Source organism: Hemiscyllium ocellatum, chromosome 39, assembly GCF_020745735.1.
Source record: "Hemiscyllium ocellatum isolate sHemOce1 chromosome 39, sHemOce1.pat.X.cur, whole genome shotgun sequence".
In the NCBI taxonomy this organism is placed as follows: Eukaryota; Metazoa; Chordata; class Chondrichthyes; order Orectolobiformes; family Hemiscylliidae; genus Hemiscyllium; species Hemiscyllium ocellatum.
In genome coordinates, this window is record NC_083439.1 from 3,432,773 (window position 1) to 3,459,543 (window position 26,771).

The 26,771-nt window shown below is 40.6% G+C and overlaps 1 protein-coding gene across 1 annotated transcript in view; it reads left to right on the forward strand.

Annotated features, from left to right (window-relative positions):
- The window catches only part of ctsh (cathepsin H), a 40,295-nt gene extending 13,773 nt beyond the window's left edge, over positions 1–26,522 (forward strand). Inside the window, exons 3-12 of the mRNA XM_060852815.1 lie at positions 3,429–3,534; positions 6,383–6,453; positions 10,290–10,394; positions 14,526–14,612; positions 14,713–14,768; positions 15,010–15,091; positions 17,332–17,400; positions 19,226–19,332; positions 21,835–21,960; positions 22,926–26,522. Of these exons, the coding sequence (XP_060708798.1) occupies positions 3,429–3,534; positions 6,383–6,453; positions 10,290–10,394; positions 14,526–14,612; positions 14,713–14,768; positions 15,010–15,091; positions 17,332–17,400; positions 19,226–19,332; positions 21,835–21,960; positions 22,926–23,001 (885 nt within the window). The 3' untranslated portion in view covers positions 23,002–26,522. The remainder of the gene's footprint in view (positions 1–3,428; positions 3,535–6,382; positions 6,454–10,289; positions 10,395–14,525; positions 14,613–14,712; positions 14,769–15,009; positions 15,092–17,331; positions 17,401–19,225; positions 19,333–21,834; positions 21,961–22,925) is intronic.
- Positions 26,523–26,771: the final 249 nt, after the last annotated feature.

The window sequence follows — 26,771 nt, forward strand, 5'->3', positions numbered from 1 at the left end:
CCAGCCCACTTTAGACAACTTTGTCTTTATACATCTGTCATTGCCCTTATTTACATTGGGCACACTGGTTTCAAACCAAAGTTGTTCCCCCGAAACAGAATTTCAAATTCTATCAAGTTATGATTGCTACTTCCTAGTAGATTCTTAATTATAAGATCTTTCATTAATCTTACTTTATTACACATTACTAGATCTAAAATACCCTGTTCCTGGGTAGATTCTGCAATGTGTTACTGTAAGAAACACTTCTCGGTGAACCCCACAAATTCATCTTCCATATTTTCATTGCTCATCTGATTTGTCTTGTCATTTTGCAGATTAAAATCACCCATTATAATTGTACAACCTTTTTTATTATTAATGTCTTCATTATTTCCTGATTCAGACTTTTGTCCAATATTGAGTCAGTCTCTATTGTTACCTGTAGAGGACTCCTACCTGTGACTTGTTTCTCTTTTTTTTAAATGCAGTATGGCTCCACTTCAGATTATTGCATCTATAACAGTACTCACCACTGCAGCGATCAGCTCCTTTATTAACAACGCTAACCCTTCTCTTCTTTTGTCTATTCTTGAATATTGAGTCCTCAGTCTTGGTCACTCTGCAACCATATTACCATAAATGGCTATCAAGTCATATTCATAGAGTCAGAGATGTACACCATGGAAACAGACCCTTTGGTCCAACTCGTCCATGCTGACCAGATATCCTAATCTAATGTAGTCCCATTTGCCAGCACTTGGCCCGTATCCCTGTAAACCCTTTCTACTCCTACACTCATCCAGGTGCCTTTTAAATGTTGTAACTGTACCGGCCTCCACCACTTCCTCTGGCAGTTCATTACTTACATGCACCACCCTCTACATGAAAACACTGCCCCTTAGGTCCCTTTTAATTCTTTCCCCTCTCACCTGAAACCTATGCTGTCTAGTTTGGGACTCTCTCACCCTGGGGAAAAGACCTTGACTATTCATGCTATCCATGCCCTTCATGATTTTATAAACCTCTATGAGGTCACCTCTTAGCCTCCGATGTTCTAGGGCAAACAGCCCCAGTCTGTTCAGCCTCACCCTATAGCTCAAACCCTCCAACCCTGGCAACATCCTTATAAGTCTTTTCTGAACCCTTTCAAGTTTCACAACATCCTTCCTCCAGCGGAGAGACCAGAATTGAATGCAATATTCCAAAAGTGGCTTAATCAATGTCCTGTAGCTGCAACATGTCATTGCAATTCCTTTTCTCAATGCACTGACTAATAAAGGCAAGCATACCAAAAGCCTTCTTCGCTATCCTATCTACCTGAGACTCCACTCTCAAGAAGCTACGAACCTTCACTCCAAGGTCTCTTTGTTCAGCAATACTCCCCAGGACCTTACCATTAATTATATAAGTCCCACCCTGATTTTGCCTTTCCAATATGCAGCACCTTGCATTTATCTAAATTAACCTCCATCTGCTGCTCCTAGGCATATTAGCCCATCTATCAAGATCCTGTTGGCTGAGAACAGTATCCAAGTCTCTAACTATACTATCCCTATTGCTACTACATTTCCCTTTATTGGCATGGCTCTCTGGACCATGGTACTGTGGTCAGTTCACTTATCCTCACTACAGTCTGTGTCCTCATTCATAATCGTAGCTATTGGACAAGACCACTGGTGGGCTGCACCAAAGCCAAACTCTGGATCCTCCATTCCTTGACTACAACCCAATCCTGAACGGGTGTGACTGCCTCTTGAAACAGAGCATCGGTACCTCTCGCCTTCAATGAAAGGTCAGGTATCTACAGCTTAGACTCTGGCTCATCAGATTGAGCTGAACTTCCTCATGCAGGCAACACTTGCTGCAAATGTGGTCACTGTGGATCACAGCGATGTCCACCATCTCTCACATATCACAGATGTAACACATCGCCTGCCCAGCCATCTCTGCTACTTAATTCGTTAAATTAAATGCTAAATATTTTAAAAGTAATTTTTAAAATGTAATCTTTTGTTATAGTAACATCTCCTCCTACTTTTAATTAATTTGGCCAATTATAAGAGATTCTGAAAAAGTACCCACTAATCACCTTCCTGTTTTCCTGTGACATCACACTGCAGCTCTAACAGGTTGAAACCGGTTGAAAGAGCTGGCTCCTGCTGCCACTGTCTCTATTACACAGATCTGCTCTTCTTTTTATGAAGCTGCTGTTGTATTGTTTGAGAAGCTCCTAGCCCTGTTCTCCCTGTGCTGTTTATGAAGCTTTTTATCACCACACTCTGTTTCACTTCGAAAAGTACAGGGTTTGTGCCTGTCTCTCACTCTCTCTCACTATCATCAACTCCAATGAATCTAGTTCTGTCTCTGACCATCTGCCACATGGCCCACCCACTCTCAGTAGTGCCGACTGCCTGCCTTAGGGTTCTCACCTCTCCTGTTCCTCTCTGAGGGCCTTTCGTCAGACTGTATGAGTTGAGACAAGAAAGTCTTTGTGTGGGGAAGAGAAACTTGGCAGAGTGAACAAATCAATTTTGTTCTTTCAAGATCCATTTCAAGATTTGCCAATATCACCCTTTTGTTCTGAAGGAGTCTTGCTCTTTGGAAGAATTGTTAAATTAAGATGTTTCCAGTTTCAGCAGACAGTTAGATGTGAAACATCCCATGACGTTATTGGAAGTAATGACGTTCTTCCAATTGCCTGGCCCTTACTCCCCAGCAAACCAACAACATCCCGATCAAATCATTGCTATTTCAAGAATCTTGCTGTGCACAGAATAATTGACTGATAGTATTTGTCTGTGTGACAGGTTACTGAAATACAAACAGTGTGCTTGGCAGTGAAGCGCATTGAGTTGGGTCACCAAAGTAACCCAAGAAGGTTTGTATGTATTGCAAAATAAATCACTTCCACTGCTGAGGAAGCCGATAATCAGAAGGCACAAATTTAATGTAATTGGCAAATAAGAACCCAGAAGGGAGTGAGAAGAGTTGTTTGGAAGTCGTGAGTTGGGTGTGATCTGGAATGCTCAGTAGCTGCTCAAGTAAATATAGCTTTCACCAGGGAAATGGATAAATACCTAAAGAGGAAAATCTGAACAAGGCTGTGTGTGAGGAAAGAGAGAGAGCAGTGAACCAATTAGCTTCTTCAAAGAGGTGAGATGTTAAACAGCCTCCTTCTGTGCGGCAAGATTCCAAATGGTGGAAATCTCTCCTTTAACTTCTCCACCTCACTGATCTCCTTTCAGATACTCTCTCTGATCTGTTTCATCAAACCCTTGGTCCTGTGTCTGACTATCTCCTTACACGGTTCAGGGCTACATTTTATTTGATAATTGCTCCAGTGAAGCACCTTGGGGTAATTTTGTGCATTATAAGTACGATATGAAAGTGAGTGGTGGTTGTTGATTCTGAGTGATGTTTTACTTATTTTTGTTTTTTGCAAACAGCACAAAAAAAACTATGGCCCAGAAGAGTATGAGCACAGGCTCCAGACTTTCATTCAAAACAAGAGAAAGATTGATGCTCATAACAGAGGTCGACACTCCTTTCAAAGTAAGTTCACTTGGGTAGTTTTGTAGCTGCTTTTTTACCAGTGTTCCCCAGATGTTCTACTGTTGGCCAGGGGAGTACAGTCCAGAATAAGGGGTGCCACAGTGGCTCAGTGGTTAGCACTGCTGCCTCACAGCACCAGGGTCCCAGGTTTGATTCCAGCCTTGGGCGACTGTCTGTGTGGAGTTTGCACATTCTCCCTGTGTCTGCGTGGGTTTCCTCCGGGTGCTCCAGTTTCCTCCCACAATCCAAAGATGTGCAGGTCAGGTGAATTGGCCACGCTAAATTGCCCGTAGTGTTAGGTGCATTAATCAGAGGGAAATGGGTCTGGGTGGGTTACCCTTTGGAGGGTCGGTGTGGACTGGTTGGGCTGAAGGCTGTGTTTCCACACTGTAGGGAATCTATTCTAATCTATCAGCATAACCTTAAACCAGAGTTAAGCCATTCAGGGAATGATATCAAAAATCACTTCCCGCCCCCCCCCCCCCAAAAATAGGAGTAGAAACCATTCTGAAAAAGGTGTTGAGGTTGGGGTTTAGTTGAAAACTTTGAAATCATGACCATCAATTTCTGTTAGATAGAAGTAGATAGGGTGAAGATACAGTGCAGTCGTTGTCTAATGGAATGCTGTTACAAGTGCTTGAGAGGTTCCTCTGTTCCTAAATTTCCAAATCGATTGGCGAACAGAAAATTAAATAAGGAGAGGAAAGGGAAACAAAAAGGAACATAAGAACAAGATGAGAGAACTTATCTCGCCAAGCCAATTGTGTCATTCAGAGATCATGGTGAATCTGCAATCTAACTTCATGCACCTGATCTTATCCAGTGCTCCTTGCTACTTTTGGTTAGCTAGACACTATCTATATTGGGCTTAGTTTGAAATTCATACAGTATCAATTGCTGTTGTGAAAGAGTTCCAAACTCTTTCCAGCTTTTGTGTTGAAATGTTTCCTAAATTCACTCCTCAAAGCTCCAGCTGTAATGTTAGATAATTCCCCAAGTCCCAGACTCTGCAACAGCAGAAATGGTTTCATGTGGCAGACCAGGAAATGATCTAATTTAGATTTATTCAGGGTATATGAAAGATTGGTGATTGAAGTTGTTCTTGTGTAAACCTACCCCTATGGTTTCAGTGGAACAATGACAAAGGAATTCCACAACACTGTAATACGTGTGTCACCAATACCTGACCTTGTGTCTCTGTGTCAGTCTGTGTTGTAGTATGTTTTATTATGTTTCTGTGGAGTGCACTTCATTGGGTTAAAATTGCTATGTAAATGAGTTATTATTGTAATCCTGTACATAGCATCATAGAGACGTACACCGTGGAAACAGACGCTTCGGTCCAACCCATCCATGCCGACAAGATATCCCAACCCAATCCAGTCTCACCTGCCAGCGCCCAGCCCATTACTCACCAAACCCTTCCTATTCATATACCCATACAGATGCCTTTTAAATGTTGCAATTGTACCAGCCTCCACCACTTCCATACACGTACCACTCTCCGAGTGAAAAAGTGCCCCTTAGGTCTCTTTTGTATCTTTCATCTCTCACCTTAAACCTATGCCCTCTAGATCTGGACTTCCTGACCCCAGGGAAAAGACTTTGTCTATTTATCCTATCCATGTCCCCCCATGATTTTATAAACCTCTATAAGGTCACCCCTCAGCCTCCGACGCTCCAGGGAAAACAGCCCCAGCCTATTCAACCTCTCCCTATAGCTCAAATCCTCAAACCCTGGCAATATCCTTGTAAATCTTTTCTGAACCCTTTCAAGTTTCAGAAATCTTTCCAATAGGAAGGAGACTAGAATTGCATGCAATGTTCCAACAGTGGTCTAACCAATGTCCTGTACAGCTGCAACATGACCTCCCAACTCCTGTACTCAATACTCTGACCAATAAAGGAGACCATACCAAACATACTCTTCACTATCCTATCTACCTGTGACTCTAGTGTCAACGACCTGTGAACTTACACTCCAAGGTCTCTTTGTTCAGCAACACTCCCTAGAACCTAACCATTAAGTATATAAGTCCTGCTAAGATTTGCTTTCCCAAAATACAGCATCTCACATTTATCTAAATTAAACTCCATCTGCCTTTCTCAATCCATTGATTAAGATCCCATTGTAATCTGAGGTAACCTTCTTCACTGTCCACTACACCTCCAATTTTGGTGTCATCTGAAAACTTGCTAACTGTACCTCTTATGCATGATTCAACTATACAGTTTGTCAGTTACATTCATAAAGTAGTACTTTTACTGTAATATCAGTTATCCTTAAGTCCCACGGTGTTGGCACTGCAATAATTACTGTAAAACATAAAGAGTAATGCAGGATCACCCATTGTTACAAGGATTGAAAGAATCTAATATTGTACATGTAGGTTTACTCACTGAACTGAAGGTTTGTTTTCAGATGTTTCGTCACCATACTAGGTAACATTATCAGTGAACCTCTGGATGAAGCACTGGTGGCATGGCCCACTTCCTGTTTATGTGCTTAGGTTTCCTTGGGTTTGGTGATATCATTTCAGTGGTAATGTCAGTTCCTGATCCTTTTCTCATGGAGTGGTAAATGGATAAAACAACAGGAAATGACATCACCACAGAACATGATGTCACATATCCAAGGAAACCTAAACACATAACTAGAAAGCGGGCCATGCCACGAGTGCTTCACCTGGAGGCTTACCAACGTTGTTACCTAGTATGGTGATGAAACGTCTGAAAACAAACCTTCCAGCTCAGTGAGCAAACCTACATCCAGAACCTCAACCTGAGTTACAAATCTTCTGAAAACTTGCAAATCTAATATTGTTTTTGTAAATTCTGTTTAATATAGTGGGACTCAACCAGTTTTCTGATTTGACCTTCAGTGAATTTCAGTCACTGTATTTGATGCAAAAACCACAGGTAACCACTTCTTGCAGCTGAATATGTGCTATCTCATTTTGTACTATCTTATTCCTGATGGACCTTTGTACCCTTTACCTGTGCTTTTCTGTTAAAAGGGCTTTTGCCCGAGACGTCGAATTTCCTGTTCCTTGGATGCTGCCTGACCTGCTGCGCTTTAACCAGCAACACATTTTCAGCGCTTTTCTGTTAAAACTCAAGCCACCAAAAGTGAAAGGTTAAGGCTGAGAATGTATAGATTTCCAAAGGTAAAAATCTTAACAATTGGAAGATTTAGGAAGTAGGAATGGGAGGGAACATACAATGTTCCCAATGTAAATGAACATGTTCTACATCTTATTCCTAGCTCCTGGTGTGTTCTTAATTTCTAAATTCTATCACTCTCTTTAGAAATGTTATAGAAGGTGCTAGCTTTCTATGCTGTGAGTCAGAAGGTTGTGGGTTCAAGTTCCACTCAAGACATGAACAAATAATAGTGAGCAAGATTCCCAGTGCCAGTACTAAGGTAGTGTTGCACTGTCAGACATACAGGTGATGTGTCAAGCTGAGGTCTTATTTGTCTTCTCAGCTGCATGTAGGTTGTGTGGATTAGCCATGGGAACTGCAGGGATAGATAGGGGAGGGATGCTCTCTGGAGGGACAGATGGGCCAAATGGTCTGTTGCACAATGTAGGGATTCTATGAATCTAAGAGCAGGATAGTTTTGTGAGTCTTGGCCAACAGTTATGTCTCAATCAACATCACAAAAAAAATGGCATTGCTATTTGTGCGAACTTGAGGCTTAAATTAGCTGGCATGTTTTCTACATGACAACAGTGACTACACTTCAGAGGTGTATTATTGACTGTGCACTTTGAGGGTGTAAAGGTGCTATATGAATTTAAGTTGTTATTTTTTTCTTTCACAAACACATGTTAGATTAGACTTTTTTTTAGATTAGACTTACAGTGTGGAAACAGGCCCTTCGGCCCAATAAGTCCACACCGACCCGCCGAAGCGCAACCCACCCATACCCCTACATTTACCCCTTACCTAACACTACGGGCAATTTAGCTTGGCCAATTCACCTGACCCGCACATCTTTGGACTGTGGGAGGAAACCGGAGCACCCAGAGGAAACCCACGCAGACACGGGGAGAACGTGCAAACTCCACACAGTCAGTCGCCTGAGTCGGGAATTGAACCCGGGTCTACAGGCGCTGTGAGGCAGCAGTGCTAACCACTGTGCCACCATGCCGCCCATGTTAGGGTTTGTGTTCTGTGTCTTCTTTCCATATTATTTGGCTATTAGTACCCAATGGTGTGGTATTTTGTATCATTTATTGGAATTTAGTTCTGCTTTAGGTTCATTCTATTAGAGTCATAGAGTCATACAGCATGGAAACAGACCCTTCGTTCCAATTAATCTGTGCTGAACATAAGCCCGACCTAAAGTAGACTGACCTGCCTGCTCCTGGCCCATATCCTTCCAAACAGCTCCTCTCGTGTACTTATTCAAATGTTATTTAAACACTGTCATGCTTCTTGCCTGATTCCTGAGGTATCTTGATTTATTCCAACTAAAGTAACTAACCAAGTTTTACAAAGCCTTGAAGCCTGGCAATTGTTTGTTTAACATCAGTAGCTTCTGAAACTCTGTCTCCTTGTCATGGGTGGGAAGCTCTTTAAAACTAACGGAGATTTTGAAAGAACGTCAGAGTCAATGAGGGAACTCACTGATCCATTCAGTGAGATAATAAGATGGCCCGTGTCATGGTTTTTAAATAAAGTAAATTAACCATTTTGTTAAAAGGGGAAAACCCATTTCATGCCTTATGAAACCGTTCATTCCTCACAGTCCTGACAGATATTTACTAAACTGGATTTCATTTCTTTGTACAGCATTCTATAAAAAGAATTTTAATTATGTTTTCTGATCTTATTTAACCTCTCTATAATCTCTGTAGTGTAATAGTTGGGCAGGGAAACTCTGTCTGAGTTGCACAAAGGTTTTTAATTGAGCGGTGCCATCAAGCCACAAGGGACTTTGTTCAGGCTGGGATTCACAGTGCAGTAATTGACCAAGTCTTGAACTGTCCAAGATGCCGTCTTTCCAAGATGTTTAGGCTGCATTAGCCTGTCCTAAAAGATTTTGAAGTCATTGTGTCAAAGGTGGGGAGGCGAGTATTGCAGTATGGCCAGTTGACTTATTTCAAATTGATGACTTCAACAGAACTGGAACAGGTTAAAGATGTAACAGGTATTAAACGAGAAACGTGGCAGGGAAAAGGGAGGTGGAAGAAAAGAAAGAGATTGAAGCTTTGAGTTAAGGTGGACAGCAGGAGTGATTAAGTGATGAAAGGAATGAGGTGCAAGGAAGTCAGTGATTATTTTTTCTTTGCTTCTCACCATATCGAAAGATCAGTCTAAGAGCACTAACAGGCAAGAGCTGAGCCATTGACAGCACCAGCTGGTCCAACAGAGTGGGAACAGTGGCTATGGTGTGGAATTGTTGAATCTGGCATTGAGCTCTAGGTTTTATATGCCGATACCCATCTATTTTGCTTTCGCACAACAAACATTTCAGTGATTTACTACAAATGTTTGTTGCAAATCCATTGTGCAGTACAAAAGCCAATCTCCATTTTCCCTTCTGGAATCTTTCCCTGTCCAGAAACCAATACCCGATGGGGAAGAACTCAGCTCTTGTAGTTATTTTATTCAACTTGTTCAGACATGTTACGACACATCTCCAGCTTAAACTTGGGCCTCCTGGTTCAGAGATAGGGACACCACAAGAGCCAAATTGTCTCTTTTTTTGGGAACCCCCCCAGTTATTCTTTTTATTAATCTATTTTTCTAATCAGATGGGACTTGAACCTGGGCCTCCTGGTCTAGGGTAGAGACACTACCATTGTGCCACAACAAGGCCCCATACTGTCTCATCTTAGTATTTTTAAACAATCGGTTCAGAGTTGTTATTAAAGACCTGTGGAGCTGGAGTGACTTGAACCCAGGAGTACTGGCTCAGAGGTTGGGGCATGACCATTTCACCCCACTGTCTCATCTTGAGTACAAAAGGCATCACCTAATTCAATCAACTCTGGAACTGATCATTTGAGCCTTAAAGGAATCTACATTTCTAACTCTGACATTGATAGCCCAGTCAAAAGATGGAGGAGTTGATCTTTCAGCTTATAGTGAGCTTCATTAGTTCAGTGACAAGACAGAAAGGTCAGAATGTGCGTGAAACAGCAAATTAAAATGGCAAGCAATCAATGCTCAGCAAGGTGATCAACCAACGTACCGGATTACACATGAGCAGAGAATACCGTCTACTAAACTGAAAGTGAAAGCAATTTGCTAATTGTTTGAGGCACTAGATTGTAACAAGGGAGTGAAAGGTGTTGTGGGAATGGGAGGAGACTATGAGATGATGGAAGGATGGTCCTAGGTATAATGATTATAACAATGTCAGCCGGGTAGATATCATAGAATATGAATTCCCTATTTGGACCAGATTAACAGCTCCAATCAGGAATTCCTAGCTGATTGATTCAAACAGGAGTGTTAGAATTCTTGTTTGCTCTGGGGGAATTAAGGGTTCTGCACGTGTAAACAAAGGGTGACCTTGATGGGATACTGGCCTCTGTGGAGTTCATTCATAGGTTCCTATGACAAGTTGCTCCTAAGAGCACTTACCACGTGTCAGTCAACAAATCATTCTCCTGATGTATCCTGACCAGAAAAGAGCATGAGACAATTTATAGCTCTGTCCTATTTGAAGAAGAATAGTATAATCCAGACCACTGTAGTTCTCAGTTTAAATAGTTTTCAAAACTCCTCTTTCTCAACAGAACTGTTCAGCAACACAAGGGAACCATTACAGGAGTGCAGATATACTGCCTGAGAATGTAGACTGGAGAAAAAGAGGAAATTACATCACTCCTGTGAAGAATCAGGTAAAACTGGTTGACCTGTAATGTAAGATCCCTTTTTTTTACAGCTGTGGACTGAAAATGAGAACTGTTTAAAATCCAATGTTTTGCAAGGATACTGCAGGTTTTGAAAAGCAAGTAATCCGACGTCTATACATGATTTGGAGATGCCGGTGTTGGACTGGGGTGTACAAAGTTAAAAATCACACAACACCAGGTTATAGTCCAACAGGTTTAATTGGAAGCACACTAGCTTTCGGAGTGATTGTGGAGGGCTTGATCATTACACAGAATTTATAGCAAAAATTTACAGTGTGATGTAACTGAAATTATACATTGAAAAATTGATTGTCTGTTAAGCCTTTCATCTGTTAGAATACAGTGATAGTTTCACTTCCTTCATGTGTAAATCACAAAACCCTTTTTTTAAAGTTGCATTCTCGGGTTAGCTGTTAACAATGATGATAGCTAGACAATATGTTGAAGGTGTTAGCCCCCTGTGTTCTCTGTCTATGACCTGATGTTTAGATTGATTCTAATCTAAAAAGTAAGATAACAGTGTTTTACATAAATTCATGCAGTTTTTGAGCAAAGTGCAGTGTAACTCTGCAAGTACAAATTCACCCCACAAAATATATGTGTGCATGTGGGTCTTTGTCTGTCTGTGTGTGTATGCCTGTCTGGGGTGGAGATTGAGTGTGAGAAAGTGTGTGTGTGTGTGTGTGTGTGTGTGTGTGTGTGTGGTGGGTGCAGAGTGTCTTAAGTCTGTGAGGGGGTGCATGTGTGAGTGTGGGAGTGTGTGTGTCTATAAGGGTGTGTGTGGGTGTCTGTGTGCGCATCTGTGTGTACCTTTGTCCGTGTGTATGTGAGAGTGTGTGTGTGTAGGAATATCTGTGTGTGTGTGTGTGTGTGTGTGTGTGTGTGTGTGTAGTGCAGTGGTGATCACTCTGTAATGTGACATGAACCTAAGGTCCCAGTTGAGGCCCTCCCTATGGGTAGGAGAAAGTGAGGTCTGCAGATGCTGGAGATCAGAGCTGAAAATGTGTTGCTGGAAAAGCGCAGCAGGTCAGGCAGCATCCAAGGAACAGGAAATTCGACGTTTTCCTGATGAAGGGCTTATGCCTTCAGCAACACATTTTCACCTCCCTATGGGTACCGAACTTAGCTATCAGCCTCAGCTCGGCCACTTTCCTCTGCTGCCTGTCCCGAAGTCCACCTTGGAGGATGACAACTCCTTCCTCTAACCTATCTTTTATCTTCCCTTCTATAATAGCAGGCTGATTAACCGCTCCCCCCCCCACCGATTAAGATTTACCAAAAATTAAAGTTTTCAAAACCAGCCAGCTGTTGAATCTTCTATTTGGATCTTCCTGTGTTGCCTTCTTCTTAGGGATTATGCTTCACAGGTCACGGATCAATAAAGGTACCTTTAAGAGAGGTATTTTTCTGGCAGTCTCTACATGCTGGTGGCATGACAGTTCTCCTCCCGACTGTTCAATTTTCTCCAGTCTTATGCCTCCAAAGCATTGGATTGTGTCATTGGCTTTTAAGATTGTCAATATACTATATTCATACTTGATTGGAGTTTGGTATTTTTCGGGATATAATTCGAATCTGTTTTTGTCTCCAGGCAACCAGCTACTCTAGCTACCCCAGTAGCTGAACCACCTATTACATTGTATCTTGTTGAGAACACTTGGTGTTGTCAGATAGTTCTGCTAGCTTTTAATGCTCATAAAGCCACTGAACAGCCACATATTCATAACATAAGTAAAGACTTTTTGAGTGAACTGGTCACTTGTGTCTCTTACCAACTAATGGAAGCATTTAGAGAAAGATGACCATGTAATGTGTAAGCCAGAAGAACAGTAGGAAAGATACTCTCCATACATAACCTGGAATAAGTATTATTGAACTGTGTTTCCAGTCTTTTCCTTCTGTCCATAATGTATTTTACTCAGTCTTTATGTGTGTAATGGGTCGGGGGGGAGGTATGTAAGAGGACTGGAGTTTTATTTAGTTATGCAATGTCATTGTGTTTTATAACTGTTTACCTGTAGCTAGAAGCTAATTACTTATTTATTACAATTCTTGGTCAGTATAGAAACCTAGTCTATGCTCTCAGTCTGGGTCTGAACGGCAGGTAAATCGGGAAACTTTGTGTCATTTTATAAAAGTTTTGACTTATGTGACAACTCCAGGAATAGTGAGGCATGATTTTTCAGTGTGCTACCCCAGTGAGCCATAACAATAGCCACTCCACCAAGCACAAGGGAATAGCAATCCAATGGAAAGCAAAGTCTGCAGATACTGGAAAAGTGAAATAAAAATGAACAATTTCTAAGCAGGTCAGGCAATATCTAAAAAGATAGAAGTGGAAATAATGGGCATGATTTTAATTTAGTTAAAAACCATTGCATTGAATAAGAGTTAAATTTTGGCCCAGTGTTGGAGATTTAAAAGCTACAGACAGCACTGTCGCATTCTATGAGTTGGAGGGCACTGGGGCAAATCAGAATTTGTAGCAGTCTATTTTATAACAAGCCAATTCTATTCACTCAAAATAGTTTGTTTCAGCACAATAGTACAGCAAACAGTCTACAGTATCAATTTAAAAACAGTCTCCATGAACCTCAGCAAACAAAGCTCATCACTGAAAATACTGTAATATCCTCTGATAAAAACAGAACTATTTCTCCAGCAAAGTCCAGTGAGCGGAGATGACTCATTCAAAGTACTCTGTGAGGAGGGGGTCCTGAGTATGCTGAATCACTCCATTACTTCTGTATATTTTTGTCCCTCTTTGCATACCAACATAAGCATTGTAGTTAATTGTTACCCACCTGACCTGATGCATTGACAAAGTACCAAATACCTTGAATAGCCTAGCGCAGGCAGTTGGAAATGTAGGTTTTAGAGAATGCTGTTTAATTATTGCACTGATACCTGTGAATCTGGGGTTATGAAGTTGCAAGAACTGGAGGCTGTTCAGTCTGTCTAGCCTGTGGTGCCAGTTTATGTGCCAATACTAAAGAGTACTGTACTACGCCACAGTGATTGAGAGGAAATGAGTTGAACTTCATTGTGTTTTCCCAGATATACAGGCATTTGAATGTACAAACCTGTCCCATATTCATGCAAACCAAAGTATTGTGACTGATCTTCTCATCCCTTCGACAGCATTGATCTCTCAGGAGGGACAAAAACGTCAGGATAATAAGGGAGGAAAAAAACCCTCTGACTTCTTTGAGCTCCACAGGAAATCAAAACCTAGGAGATCACATGGATCAAGTCTTCTCTATGAAGATACTGACTTTCAATATGTTCTGATGTCTATACCAGTCAGGAACTGGTCCAGATCCCACTAGAGTTAATTGGCCACATTTTCCACAGGCATACTGACGCTCAAAGGAAGAGTTACCCAATATCCTATTCCTGCTCCTTCAGCATTCTCATTCCCTCATTTTTCCCCCCCACTACCAATTCTCTTTTTAACACTGAGTTCCTACTGATAGATTACTACAATAATTGTTACTTTAATACTTCAATTGTTTACACGTATCAGTAGCAGGTAACATTCTCACCAATTTTGTTTTGAGTGAGTAATTTATTTAAGTCCATGTCATCAGTTATGAAGTTGAAGGCATGTACTGTACTTTTGAGAGAGAGCGAGAATGCTGTTCTGAACTGAGAGCTTTAAATTGTATTGCATAGTGGCACACGTTTCAACTTAAAGGAACTGACTTGGCACAGACTGCTTTGGAACTCTTATTGCTATACAGCAATGCATCTTGCAGGGAACATCACTATCTCTACTTTGCTCTAACAATAGTATTGAGATGATGTCTTTAACAAATTAATCGATCACAAAGTGAGAAAAAGGACATTGAATCAAAGGGGATATTATGACTGGTGGCCAAATATTCGATCAAAAGTTTTTTAAGGAGCATCTGAAAGAAGGAAAGAAGAGAGGCAGAGAGATTTAGGGAGTGAGTTCCACAGACTGGTACCCAAACAGCTGTACACCCAGGCACCAGTGGAAGTAAAGGGAATTAGAAAAGCCAAAGTAAATGGACCCCAACTCCTGAAGCATAGCTTGGGTGACTAAAGTTCCTTAAGTTTGGAATTGCTCATAGTGGATTTTATTCTGTACAGGGTGGCTGTGGAAGCTGCTGGACCTTTTCCACCACTGGATGTTTAGAATCTGTGATTGCAATAAAATCAGGAAAACTTGTCTCACTGGTGAGTGCCAGATAAAACTTTGCTAACCTTTGGAATGGTAAGTGTTATTATATATCTGTTTTAACAGTCAGAAATGTTGATATTTTTAATCTTTCTGTAGGCAGAACAACAACTTGTGGACTGTGCACAGAATTTTAAAAACCATGGATGTGCAGGGTGAGTGATTCAGTGGTAGTTTCTATCGGAAGAAGAGCAGACCATTAGGAGCAAAGTTTCTAAGAGATTAATAGAATAACCTTCATTTTTCCTTACCTTGCATTCTTCTCCACACCAGAGGAGATTATCCGTAGTTAATAAACTCTGCTTTAAACAACGTAATGCTCTTGACATTCTAAAATAACTGCTCCATTCTTGTATTTATTTTCCATTTTCCATTATTATGTTTACATCTTTTTAGGGGACTGCCAAGTCAAGCCTTTGAATATATTAAGTACAACAATGGACTGGAAACGGAGCAAGATTACCCTTATGAAGGAAAGGTCTGACTTCACTGTTTCTAACTGTTTTTAACTGTCCAAGAAGAGTGTCTCACTTCATGGTGCAATGTTTTTATCACAAGGCTTTCAAATTATGAGCAGATAACAAAACAGCTCAAAATGATGACTTACAGGGAACACAGACAATGAACCGGACCCTGACCAGTTGGGAGCAATTCCTACTTTTGTCTAAATTAGTGACAGAATGGAAAATATGCAAATAAAATTCAAAACACTGGCCTGAACTGCTTATGCACACATACATTCATGTGTTTGAGGTCAACTCAACTCTATCGTCTGGTACAATCAGCATACAAACCAGCCAGCATTACTAATTCCTTATGTTAATATAACATAATTTGCCTTTAATTTTCTTACTGCAAACTCAGCTAAATATGAGAGGTAAATTACAACATGAATACAAAGTACAGGCCATGTGTGAGGAAGGTTAAGGGAGACATGGAATGACTCTGGCAGGTATTTTAAGAAGAGGAGGGCTTTAATTCCCCTGGCAGGTATTTTAAGAAGAGGAGGGCTTTAATTCCCAATAAGCTGTTTAGATTTGTGGGAACAACTTTACACACTGAGCTGCAGTCTCTGTGGAGGTATCAAAGTATCACCTGTCAACATTAAAATAAACCAGTTGGCTTATTACAGACTAAAAATAAACATCAATTTACTAATTTTTAGGTTGTAAAATCCTTAACCAATTACATGTTCTTATATCAACCTTTCATTCACAACTGTGATAATTCAGCAAATTGAAATATATCGTTGGGATGTTCCAGTGAATGAGATTCTCAATGTGGAGAATTAATTGTAATAAATTTAAGGATGCTTGTTCAGTAAAAATGAATATTAAAAAATTTGAAAAAATCAAGTCCCAAGGTGGGACACAAAATCATGCCCATGGGATGAAGAGCCATTGTGATTTGCAAATTGTGCAGAAGATCCCTGCACAAAAATTTAATACACTGGATCTAGTCTAAAGTTGACCTTAATCTCTCTGAATGTCTGAGGGTCAATCAGGAGGTTGACGGCAAATGTTTAAAATCAGTAGTGTACAAGCTAGATACCTAAACTATGACAATTTGTAGCATTGCTCTGAATATTTTTAACGAGATTTAAACTCTAGGTACTGACCAGAAAGGCATTAGAAGCACTTCAATGTACAGTGCCATGTGAATCAAATGTACGTTTCCTGATGCCTTTCCTGTCAGTGAGAGGACTTATGGGACTAAGAAGATTCCCAGTTTTCCACCATACCTGTGAACTTGAAACATTAAATGTGTTTTCATCATAGATTTAAAAATTAGAATTCATGTTGCAGGTAGGCCTTATAAAGGCCACATTTGGAATATTGTGTACAGCTCTGGTTGCCATACTACCAGAAGGATGTAGAGGCATTGGAGAAGGTGTAAAAACTGTTTACCAGAATGTTGTCTAGTTTGGAGGGTATTAGCTATGAGGAGAAACTGGATAAACTTGGTCTGTTTTCACTTGAACATTGAAGGGTGCTCTAATAAAAGTTTACAGAAGGAAAGGCGCAGAGTTGGAGTCATCTTCCCAGGTTAGAATTGTCAATTATTGGCAACATAACTTTAACATAAAAGGGGCTAAATTCAAGGAAGATGTGGGAGGCAAGTTTTATTTTATAGGGGATGGTAAGTGCCTGGAGTGTGCTGCCAGACCAGGTAGTGGAGGCAGACACAATATCAACATTTAAGATGCATCCTGACAACTATGTGAATAGGCAGGCAATAGATGATATGAACAGCGTAGAGGTAGAAGGGTTTAGGTTTAGAAAGGTATCATGTGTTGGCACAGTCTTGGTGGGCTGAAGGGTCTGTTCCTGTGCTGTACTCTTCTTCTTTCTCTAGATATTGCAATGCTTGCTGAGTTTCTCCAGCATTGTTTTTGTTTACATTTCCAATTTCCAGCATATACAGAATTTTGCTGACCTCATTCAGGGTCAGTGATAAGCTTCTTTGTGCCTATATGCTACATGAAGGTTAAAAGCTAAGAATTCCTATTTCTAATCGTTAGACAGCAGTTCTTCAGTACGCATAGAGGTATGGATGTAAAGAGGCTGCGATTGACCTCAGCTGGAATGCTGTGCATATTTGCATGCTCATGATACTTATTTGCCTGATATTTGTGGCCAGCCACAGGCAAATAAGTATGTGATTGTGCAACAATTAATGGTCATGTTATAAAAATTTTGCTTTTTGTCTTTCTCGTAGGATGGAACTTGTAGATTCGAGCGGAGCAAAGCTGCTGCATTTGTCAAGGATGTAGTCAATATCACTCAGGTAGGTTACAGATCTTCCAGTAATCTGGTTGCCATCCTATAGGAAGGATGTGGAAGTATTGGAACGGGTGCAGAGGAGGTTTACCAGGATGTTGCCTGGTATGGTAGGAAGATCGTATGAGGAAAGGCTGAGGCACTTGGGGTTGTTTTCATTGGAGAAAAGAAGGTTTAGAGGTGTACAAGATGATTAGGGGTTTAGATAGGGTTGACCATGAGAACCTTTTTCCACGTATGGAGTCAGCTATTACGAGGGGGCATAGCTTTAAATTAAGGGGAGGTAGGTATAGGACTGATGTTAGGGGTAGATTCTTTACTCAGCGAGTCGTGAGTTCATGGAATGCCCTGCCAGTAACAGTGGTGGACTCTCCCTCTTTATGGGCATTTAAATGGGCATTGGATGGGCATATGGAGGAAAGTGGGCTAGTGTAGTTTAGGTGGGCTTGGATCGGCGCAACATCGAGAGCCGAAGGGCCTGTACTGCGCTGTATTTTTCTATGTTCTATGTTCTATGTCATTACCTGGCATGATAGTGCTTGTTTGATGTTCCCCAGCCATGTCTGTTCTGTTTTTTTCTAAGTCAAGTACCAGGGGAAATGGTGGCATAGTGACAACATCTCTGAACTAGTAATCTAGAGGCCCAGACAATCCCTTGTTGACGTGTTCAAATTATGCTAGTAGACATTTTTTAAAAATCTGGAATTGAAAGCTAATGTCAGTAATTGTGACCATAAAGCTATTATTGATTGCCATAAAGCATAAACATCAGGTTCATATGAAGTTTATGATCCTTATCAGTTTGGTGTATATGGGATTCCAGACCACAGCCATGTGGTTGGCTCTTCACTGTCCTCTGAATTGCCTTACAAGCCACTCCGTTCAAGACCAGTTAAGGAGGGGTGACCTTACAGATGTTTATAAAATCATGAGGGGTACAGATAAAATAGACAAGGTCTTTTCCCTGGGGTGGGGGAGTCCAGAACTAGAGGGCATAGGTTTAGATTAGATTACTTACAGTGTGGAAACAGGCCCTTCGGCCCAACAAGTCCACACTGACCCGCCGAAACGCAACCCACCCAGACCCAATCCCCTATATTTACTCCTGCCCCTAACACTATGGACAATTTAGCATGGCCAGTTCACCTAATCTGCACATTTTTGGACTGTGGGAGGAAACCAGAGCACCCAGAGAAAACCCACACAGACATGGGGAGAATGTGCAAACTCCACACAGTCAGTCGCCTGAGGCGGGAATTGAACCCGGGTCTCTGGCGCTGTGAGACAGCAGTGCTAACCACTGTGCCACTGTGCCGCCTATGGGTTTAGGGTGAGAGGGGAAAAATTTAAAAGGGAATTAAGGGGCACCGTTTTCATGCAGAGGGTGGTACGTGTATGGAATGAGCTGCCAGAGGAAGTGGTGGAGGTTGGTACAATTACAACATTTTAAAAGGCATTTGGATGGATATATGAATAGGAAAGGTTTAAGAGGGATATGGGCCAAGTGCTGGCAGGTGGGACTAGATTAGGTTTGGATATGTGGTCAGCATGGACAAGTTGGACCGAAGGGTTTGTTTCCTTGCTGTACAGCTCTATGACTCTAATAGGCAATGAATGTTGGTTCTGTCAGTGATCCCCACATCCAACAAAACGTAGAAATAAGTTATAAAAACTGAATCAAATCCAAATTGGATAAAATTTCATGATTTTATTTGGAATGGATTAGAACAATTAAATTGCAATTTAGAGTTGAGTCTATAACACACTAAGAATGCTGCACTCACGGCTCACCCTTGAGAAAGTATGTTGACCTAACATTGTTTGTTCTGTAGTATGATGAAGATGGCATGGTGGATGCTGTGGCAAGACTGAACCCAGTCAGTTTTGCTTTTCAAGTGACTGATGACTTTTTACTTTACACAGAAGGTGTCTATTCCAAGTAAGTTCTCAATTTTTAAGATGGCAGCTCAACACTACCATGAGCAATGTGTAATGGGCAATAGATGTTAGCCTTGGCAGCAATGTCAACGTACGAAGAAAAAAATTGAAAAATGAACATTTTTATACTCCAGATTTAGTTTTTTAAGAAAAGGCCTGTTTGGGATGAGAATGCAATTGAGCTTCTCCATGTTGGAGAGCGGGAGGGGTAAGATAATACACACGCTAGAACAGAAGTATTTTTATCATGTCATTGTAGTTCCTACAATCGGTATTGTGAAAACAATCAGAATTTTTTAAAATGATATTGGATGAGGCCTGAATATCGGCCCAGGATACTTGGAGGTCTCCAATATTCCTCTTCAAAATAGTGGCCATGGGATTAGATCATTTAATAGGCTAGACAAGGCTTTGGTTTAACATCTCAACTGAAAGGTGTTTTCAATGTCCTCTAACAGCCCATGGGCAGCATTCTTGTCATGATCTACATCAAACTGTGCTCTAAGTTTCAATAGCATGGTCCTGCTTTGAAGCCTGACTCCAAACTACCTATGAGGAAAACTAGCTCGCTGTGATGGACTAGCTACCATTTTCTTCAAATAAAACACACCACTCCCAAAACACCTGCCCACCCAAATTTCTGACATGAGAACTCTTGCTTCCATTCATCATGGGCAAAAATGGTAACTTATAACCTTGTGATTCACAGACCAACACACAGCTGTGGTTCACTCCACTAATGAACTAGAACAAGGGCTAGACAGAATACGTGCTATAATTAGAGCTTGTACTCATGACCTCTCCTGAAAATGATAAGGAAGTTTAAAGTTGTAGTACCAAATCTTCCAGGAACACAAGTGTGATGGAGTGGGACTCAACTGTGTAAAAGACCCTTATTCCAAGATGCAGATAACAAGGCTGTTAGCACAGTAAGGCCTGTATACAGTGCTCACTCTGACTGAGGTTGAATCATGGTGTCAGCGATGATTTGTTGAGCAGCTCGCTTGACTGAGTCAGAAAGCTATGGGTTCAAGTCCCACTGCAGAGGCTTGAGCAGATAATTTGGGCTGACCCTCCCAGTGCAGTCCTGAAGCAATGCTGGAACAGATGATTCAGGTGGAACATTAAACTGGGGCCCTCTTTGCCCTCTCAGATATTGGAAAAAGTCTTGGGGGCCCTTTTTGAAATAAAGCAGGCTAAATTGTCATGGATAATATTTATACCATAATCTTTGTCACTAAAACAGGTTGTCTGGTTATTACTGCATTGCTTGTGAAACCTTACTGTGTGCATAAGTTTTTTCATTTATTACAATGACTGCACTTCAAAAGTATTTTCTTGATTCTAAAGTGTATTGGGACTTCCTTAAGTTATGAAAGGTTCTATGTCAGTGCTAGTGTCTTGCTGTCATTTTGTTGCAACATAGAGGGTACAGTCCAAAGATAGCTTCACAGTCAGAAAGCAGCTGGAAAAGTGGCAGCATGTGATGGATCTGCCAGGCCATCTTTGCCTTGTTACTGATCTCCTTCAAGATAATCATTTTTGATGCTTTTGCTGAAGCTGTGGCAAAATCTCTGCACCTAGCAGGTTCATTGGGTCAATCAGAAAGCCCATTGTATGGCGTTCTTTGGAAAATCCTAGGAGACCCTACCCTGACATGTTCCTTCACTGTGGAGTATCTGCTCGTTGCCTGTCCTATCAGGCCTTAGGAACAGGGTAGACTATTCAGTCCCTTGAGTGTGTTCTAACATTCAGTGGCTGATCTATGATCTAATTTTTACACATCTCTAGCCAATATCCCTTCATTACTTTGGTTAACAAAAATTGGTTAAATTGTTTTAAATTTAATAATTGATCCCTACACCAGTTACTATTTACAGAAGGGAGATGCAAACTTTGACAACCCTTTGCATGTAGAAATGTCTTCAACTTTTGCTCCTGAAAGGTCTGGCTCTAATGTCAATGATATCCACTAGTTCTCTAGACTTCCCAAATAGCAGGAAAATATTCTGTACATCTACCCATCAATTCCCTCGAATATCTTAAATTTCAAACAAATTAACTCTTAATCTTCTAAATTATGGAAGAGAGAAGACTGGTTTATGTAACCTTTCTTCATTTAATCAATGCTACGTTTTCTTCAAAGTGTATTCCTCCTAAGGTGCAATAACCAGAACTGGTAACAATAGCTCCTGGGGTGGTTTAACCAGGGTTTTGAACATCTGAAACAGGACTCCTACCCCTGATGGTTTTGTCCTCTGAGTATAATGTGTAGCAATTTGTTGGTCTATTAGAGCATGAGCATTTAATGATCTGTATATCTTAACTGCCAAATCTTTGTGGACCTTCATTTTCTAACTTTTCACTATTTAGAAAATACCTTCTGTTCTTTTTTAAATTGTTCTTTCTGCAATTTTATAATAAGTTGCACATAGATACAAGGATTTTGATTTATTAAATAGCGTTCGGAACATATGATTTACTAAGCATAATTCTTCCACAGCCCAAACTGTAGTTCTACACCGGATAAAGTGAATCATGCTGTGCTAGCTGTGGGCTATGGAGTGTCCAAAGGGACAAAGTACTGGATTGTGAAGAATTCCTGGGGTACTTCCTGGGGAATTGATGGGTCTGTAACACTTTGTTCAAATTGATAGTGTTTTTTTTTAAGACCAAGTATGTGCATTTTAGAATGTCTTTTTTAGTGGGTAAAATAATAAGCATTCCAATGGCTTGGTTTGTTGAGTGAGTTTGAGCTGAGCCATGAAGTCAGAGAGATCTCCAGGTCAATATTTAGTGTGTTTGGGATATCCTCTCTTCTGAAATCCTATTTGCTGAAATTTAAGTAAAAAGATACACCACATTATGTAAATTTTAAGTGAAAATTTCAGTGTTTATTTAACCACTCACATAAAGACACACAAAGTAGCTGTTGACAATATCCCCCCCACCCCGAGTTGCAGCTGATGTTACATTGAACCCCACTTCTTTAAAATATTCCCATGTTCCACAACTCCAAAGATATATTAACGTCATAGTAGTGGAACCAAGAGTGGAAGTGAAGCCCCTTCAAACTAATGAAATCACTCACACTCCATGTAAACACATAACAAAGACACATCCAGGCTGCAGATTAGGAATATGTGAAATTGATTTAGCAGGTTATTTGTTGGGATTATTCTGTATAATGCTCTTGACACATCAGCATGCAATTAGTTTCAAATAAACCTATTTTGTATCTAACAATTGATGTGCATAGGAGCTGAACTACCTTTTTGGTTGAGTGAATTTTGAGGGCCTCAAGTCATCATGCAAGTGTTGGCCATGCTAAAGCCAGACTTACTCAATCCCCCAGGGCTTAAAGTAACAAAGCTACTCAATGCCTGAAAAAATATTGGCACTGTAACATTAACCCTGAAACACACTTATTCAAACCTTTTCAACAACTGATGTCTGTACATCCTGTTGTCCATGGAAGCTAGTTTAGTTAACATAAATAAAACTGACAGTCATTTTTCTGCATTAATTGCTTTGGGACATCCTGAGGTTGTAAAAGGTGTTAACAAAATACAATATTTTTCTTATTTTTTGTAGATATTTCTACATTGAACGAGGAAAGAACATGTGTGGCTTGGCAGCATGTGCTTCCTACCCCATCCCCTTGTTTTGAGGTGTCAGAGATGCTCAGGTGCAATGGAATCCCCTTCGGATGAGATATTACTAAATAGCTTGGCTGAAGTCCTACAAGGGGAAATATTTACATTGTTGATTACTACTTAAAAATATCTATTTTCCAAACTGCTTCTTAATCCAAATTGCACTGAGATTTAATAATACTGACTATACTTCTTTTTTATTTCTCCAAGCATAAAATTATTTCTAATGACCAATTTTAAAAGCTCATTACATTAATTCCATTCAAATTAGTGCCAAATTTCAGCTTGAAGTAAATGTAGCATTTATAAAAAGGATCACTTCTGTGGCAAATGAATGAATTTTTCAAATAAGTGCTGACTAGATTCCTGAATGAGTGATTAAAAACCTATGATTGATACTCAAATTGATCATTTTAGCTAGAGTTTGAGATTAAGATATTTTTGCCAATGAGCTTTAAACAGCTATCTGAATTCAGTGGCAAAACTTCAGCCTTAATTTAAAAATCTCAATGCTGCAAATCTGAAACAAATGCAAAGTATGCTTAAACCACAGTGAAATCTCACCAATATCAAAAAAGAGCCAAGATAGCTTGAAGTTCCAGATTCAGACCTGTCATCGTGACTGGAAAAGAGAAAACAAGACCTCGGTGTCTCTCTGTCTCTGACAATAAACATAATTCTAAATAATTCTAAATCACACAAATTTCTCTCCATCCTCCCTGAATAGGGACCATGTCACAAAAGAGAGACAGACAGTCAAAGTGAACATCGTTTTCCACATCCAACCAGGACCTGTGGATAAGCATCTTGGCCATCTTAAGATACAGGCCTTTTGTCAGATTCCAATGCTTGGTTTTTCTGAAGCTGCTGCTTTTATTTTAATGCCAGTAACTGCAATGGAGAAACTTAGTGCAGTCACAATGTCACTGTGAATTGTAAATGGTAATCACAATCTACAGCCTTGTGGCCCAGCATATACACTGCTCTACCATTACCATCAGGCCAGACTCAATGAGGAAAGCATGCCAGGAGCAGCACCAGACATACCTAAATATGAGATGTCAACCCATTGAAGTGACAACACAGAACTGTTTGTGTGCTAAACAGCAGAATCAACATAGAGATGTACAGCATGGAAACAGACCCTTCGGTCCAACCCGTCCATGCCAACCAGATATCCCAACCCAATCTAGCCCCACCTGCTAGCACCTGGCCCATATCCCCCAAACCCTTCCTATAAGCGACTCCATAACCAACAGACCAAATCTTAAGTCTGCAGTCCTGCCACATCATGAATAGCAGTGGACAATTAGACAACTAAGAGGTAGAAGGTCTGCACAAATATCCTCACCCTCAATGCTTGGGGGAGCCTAGCACGTCAGTTCAAAAAGCAAAATTGATGCATTTGCATTCAATTTCAGCCAAAGTACTGAACAGATGATCCAGCTCAGCCTTCTCCTGGACTTCCCCAACATCACAGAAACCACTCCTCAACCAATTCACTCCACTCCATGTGATATTAGAAAACAGCTGAGGGCACAGAATATTGCTAAGTCTTTGAACGGGGATAACAGTTTAGTAAAAATATTAAGGACTTGTATTCCAGATATAGTCATGCCCCAGCTGAGCTGTTCCAGCACAGCTACAGCTCTGACATTTACCTGGCAATGTGGAATGTGTATGACCTGTATACAAAAAGCAGGACAGATCTAATCTAGCCACTTAGCATTCTGAGTCTACTCTCAATCGAGAGCAAATTGATGAAAGGAGCTGTTGACGGTGCTGTCAAGTGGGAATTTGTTCAGTGATAACTTGAACATGAACACTCTGTTCTAGTTCCACTAAGTTTACGTTGGCTTTGGTCCAAACCTGTCCAAAAGAGCTGAACTCCAAAGGTGAGGTGAGAGCAACTGCTCCTGACATCAAGGCAATATTTGACTGAGTGTAGCACCAAGGAACCCTAATAAAACTCATGTCAATGGGATTCTAAGGGGAAAAAAAAATTCTCCAATGATTGGAGTTACACCTAACAGAAAGGACAAGTTTCGCTCCGTCATTAAATCACAAGTTAGAATAGTTGTGGATGACAGCACAATGTTCAGTACCATTCAGACACTGAAGCAGCTTGTGTTCATATTGCAAGATTTGCACAACATCCAGCTTGGACTGATGAGCAGCAAGTAACATCATACCACACAAGCAATGACTCTCGCCAACAACTGAGAGAATGTAACCATCACCCCCTAATGTTCTATGGCAGTTCAATCTTTGAATCCACCACTATTGACTTCATAGAGGTTACCAATAATTTACTGGATTAGCCATAAAATATGAAGTCTATAGCAACTGACGAGAGACCAGGAATTCTGTGGCATGTTGCTCACTTTGACTCCCCAAGGCCTTGTTCATCTACATGGTATAAGTCAGGAATGTCATCAAATACTCTCTTTGCCTGAACGGGTATTGCTCTGACAACACTCAAGACATTTGACACTATCCTGGGCAAAGATGACCACTTGATTGGTACCATATCCATAACTTTCCACATTTACTCTCTTCACCACTGAAGCATAGTGACAGCGGTGTGTACAAGATGTGCTGCAGTAGCTCCTCAAGCATTTTCTTTGATAGCATTTTCCAAAACTGTGACCTCAACCATTGAGAAGGATAAGGGCAGCAAATGCATGAGAACAACACAACTTGAAAATTCCCCTCACAGCCATTCTTCATTCTGATTCGGAACTACTTCATAGTTTCTTCACTGTCGCTGGATCTCCCTGGCTAAAGCACTGTGGATGTGCCTCTGCAACAAAGGCCGTTTCCCATCAGTTTCTTCAGGACAACTAGGAGTTGCCAATAAATGCTGGATTATCTAGGGTTACTCACATAAGAATGATTTTTTTTAATGGTGAAAAATCACTTGAAGAAGATTCTTGCTTTATGTTGCAATGTAAGTCAGGCTGGTAGGTTTTATAGCTGCTGTACTTGGAACTGAAATTGATTTTACTCTTTGATGGAGGCTGGAATTGAAACCAATCAGACTGGATACTTTTACATCTGGTGAAGGTTGGTTATGTTAGTGACATGAGTTGAATGACTTTAGGCTGGAAATGTAAAACCTGTGGTGCTTTCATATAAATACTTAGGATCATAAGAAAAAGGCAGAGGCTACTCAGCCTCAAACCTGGCCTGTTATTTCAAATAGAACACAACCGATCAACAATTTAACTTTATTTTACTTAGCTAGGTTCTGTAATCTTTTAATTACTCTACCTAACAAAAATCCATCAAACTTAGTTTTGAAATTTTCAGTTGACATCCAGCCTCACCAGCTTTTTGGGTGATAGAATTCCAGATTTCTAACTCCACTTAATGATTAAACTCTTCTCGGTACTCTCTTCACAGAAGCTGAATTAATATGTTGAGCATTTGCTCAAGAATTGTACAGAATATAAATTCTGTTCTTGTATTGCATTTTTATTTGGTTGTCTGTTAAGCTTTTCACAAATGAAATAAAGTTTCTGTCCTTTTGCCATCAAGCAGTTTTCTTTTTCTTGCATAAGGTACAGATTGACATTTATAGAGTCATAGAGATGTACAGCACGGAAACAGACCCTTCGGTCCAATTCGTCCATGACGACCAGATATCTTATCCCAATCTAGTCCCACCTGCCAGCACCTGGCCCATATCCCTCCAAACCTTCCTATTCATGTACCCATCTAGATGCCTTTTAAATGTTATAATTCTACTATCCTCCACCACTTCCTCTGACAGCTCATTCCA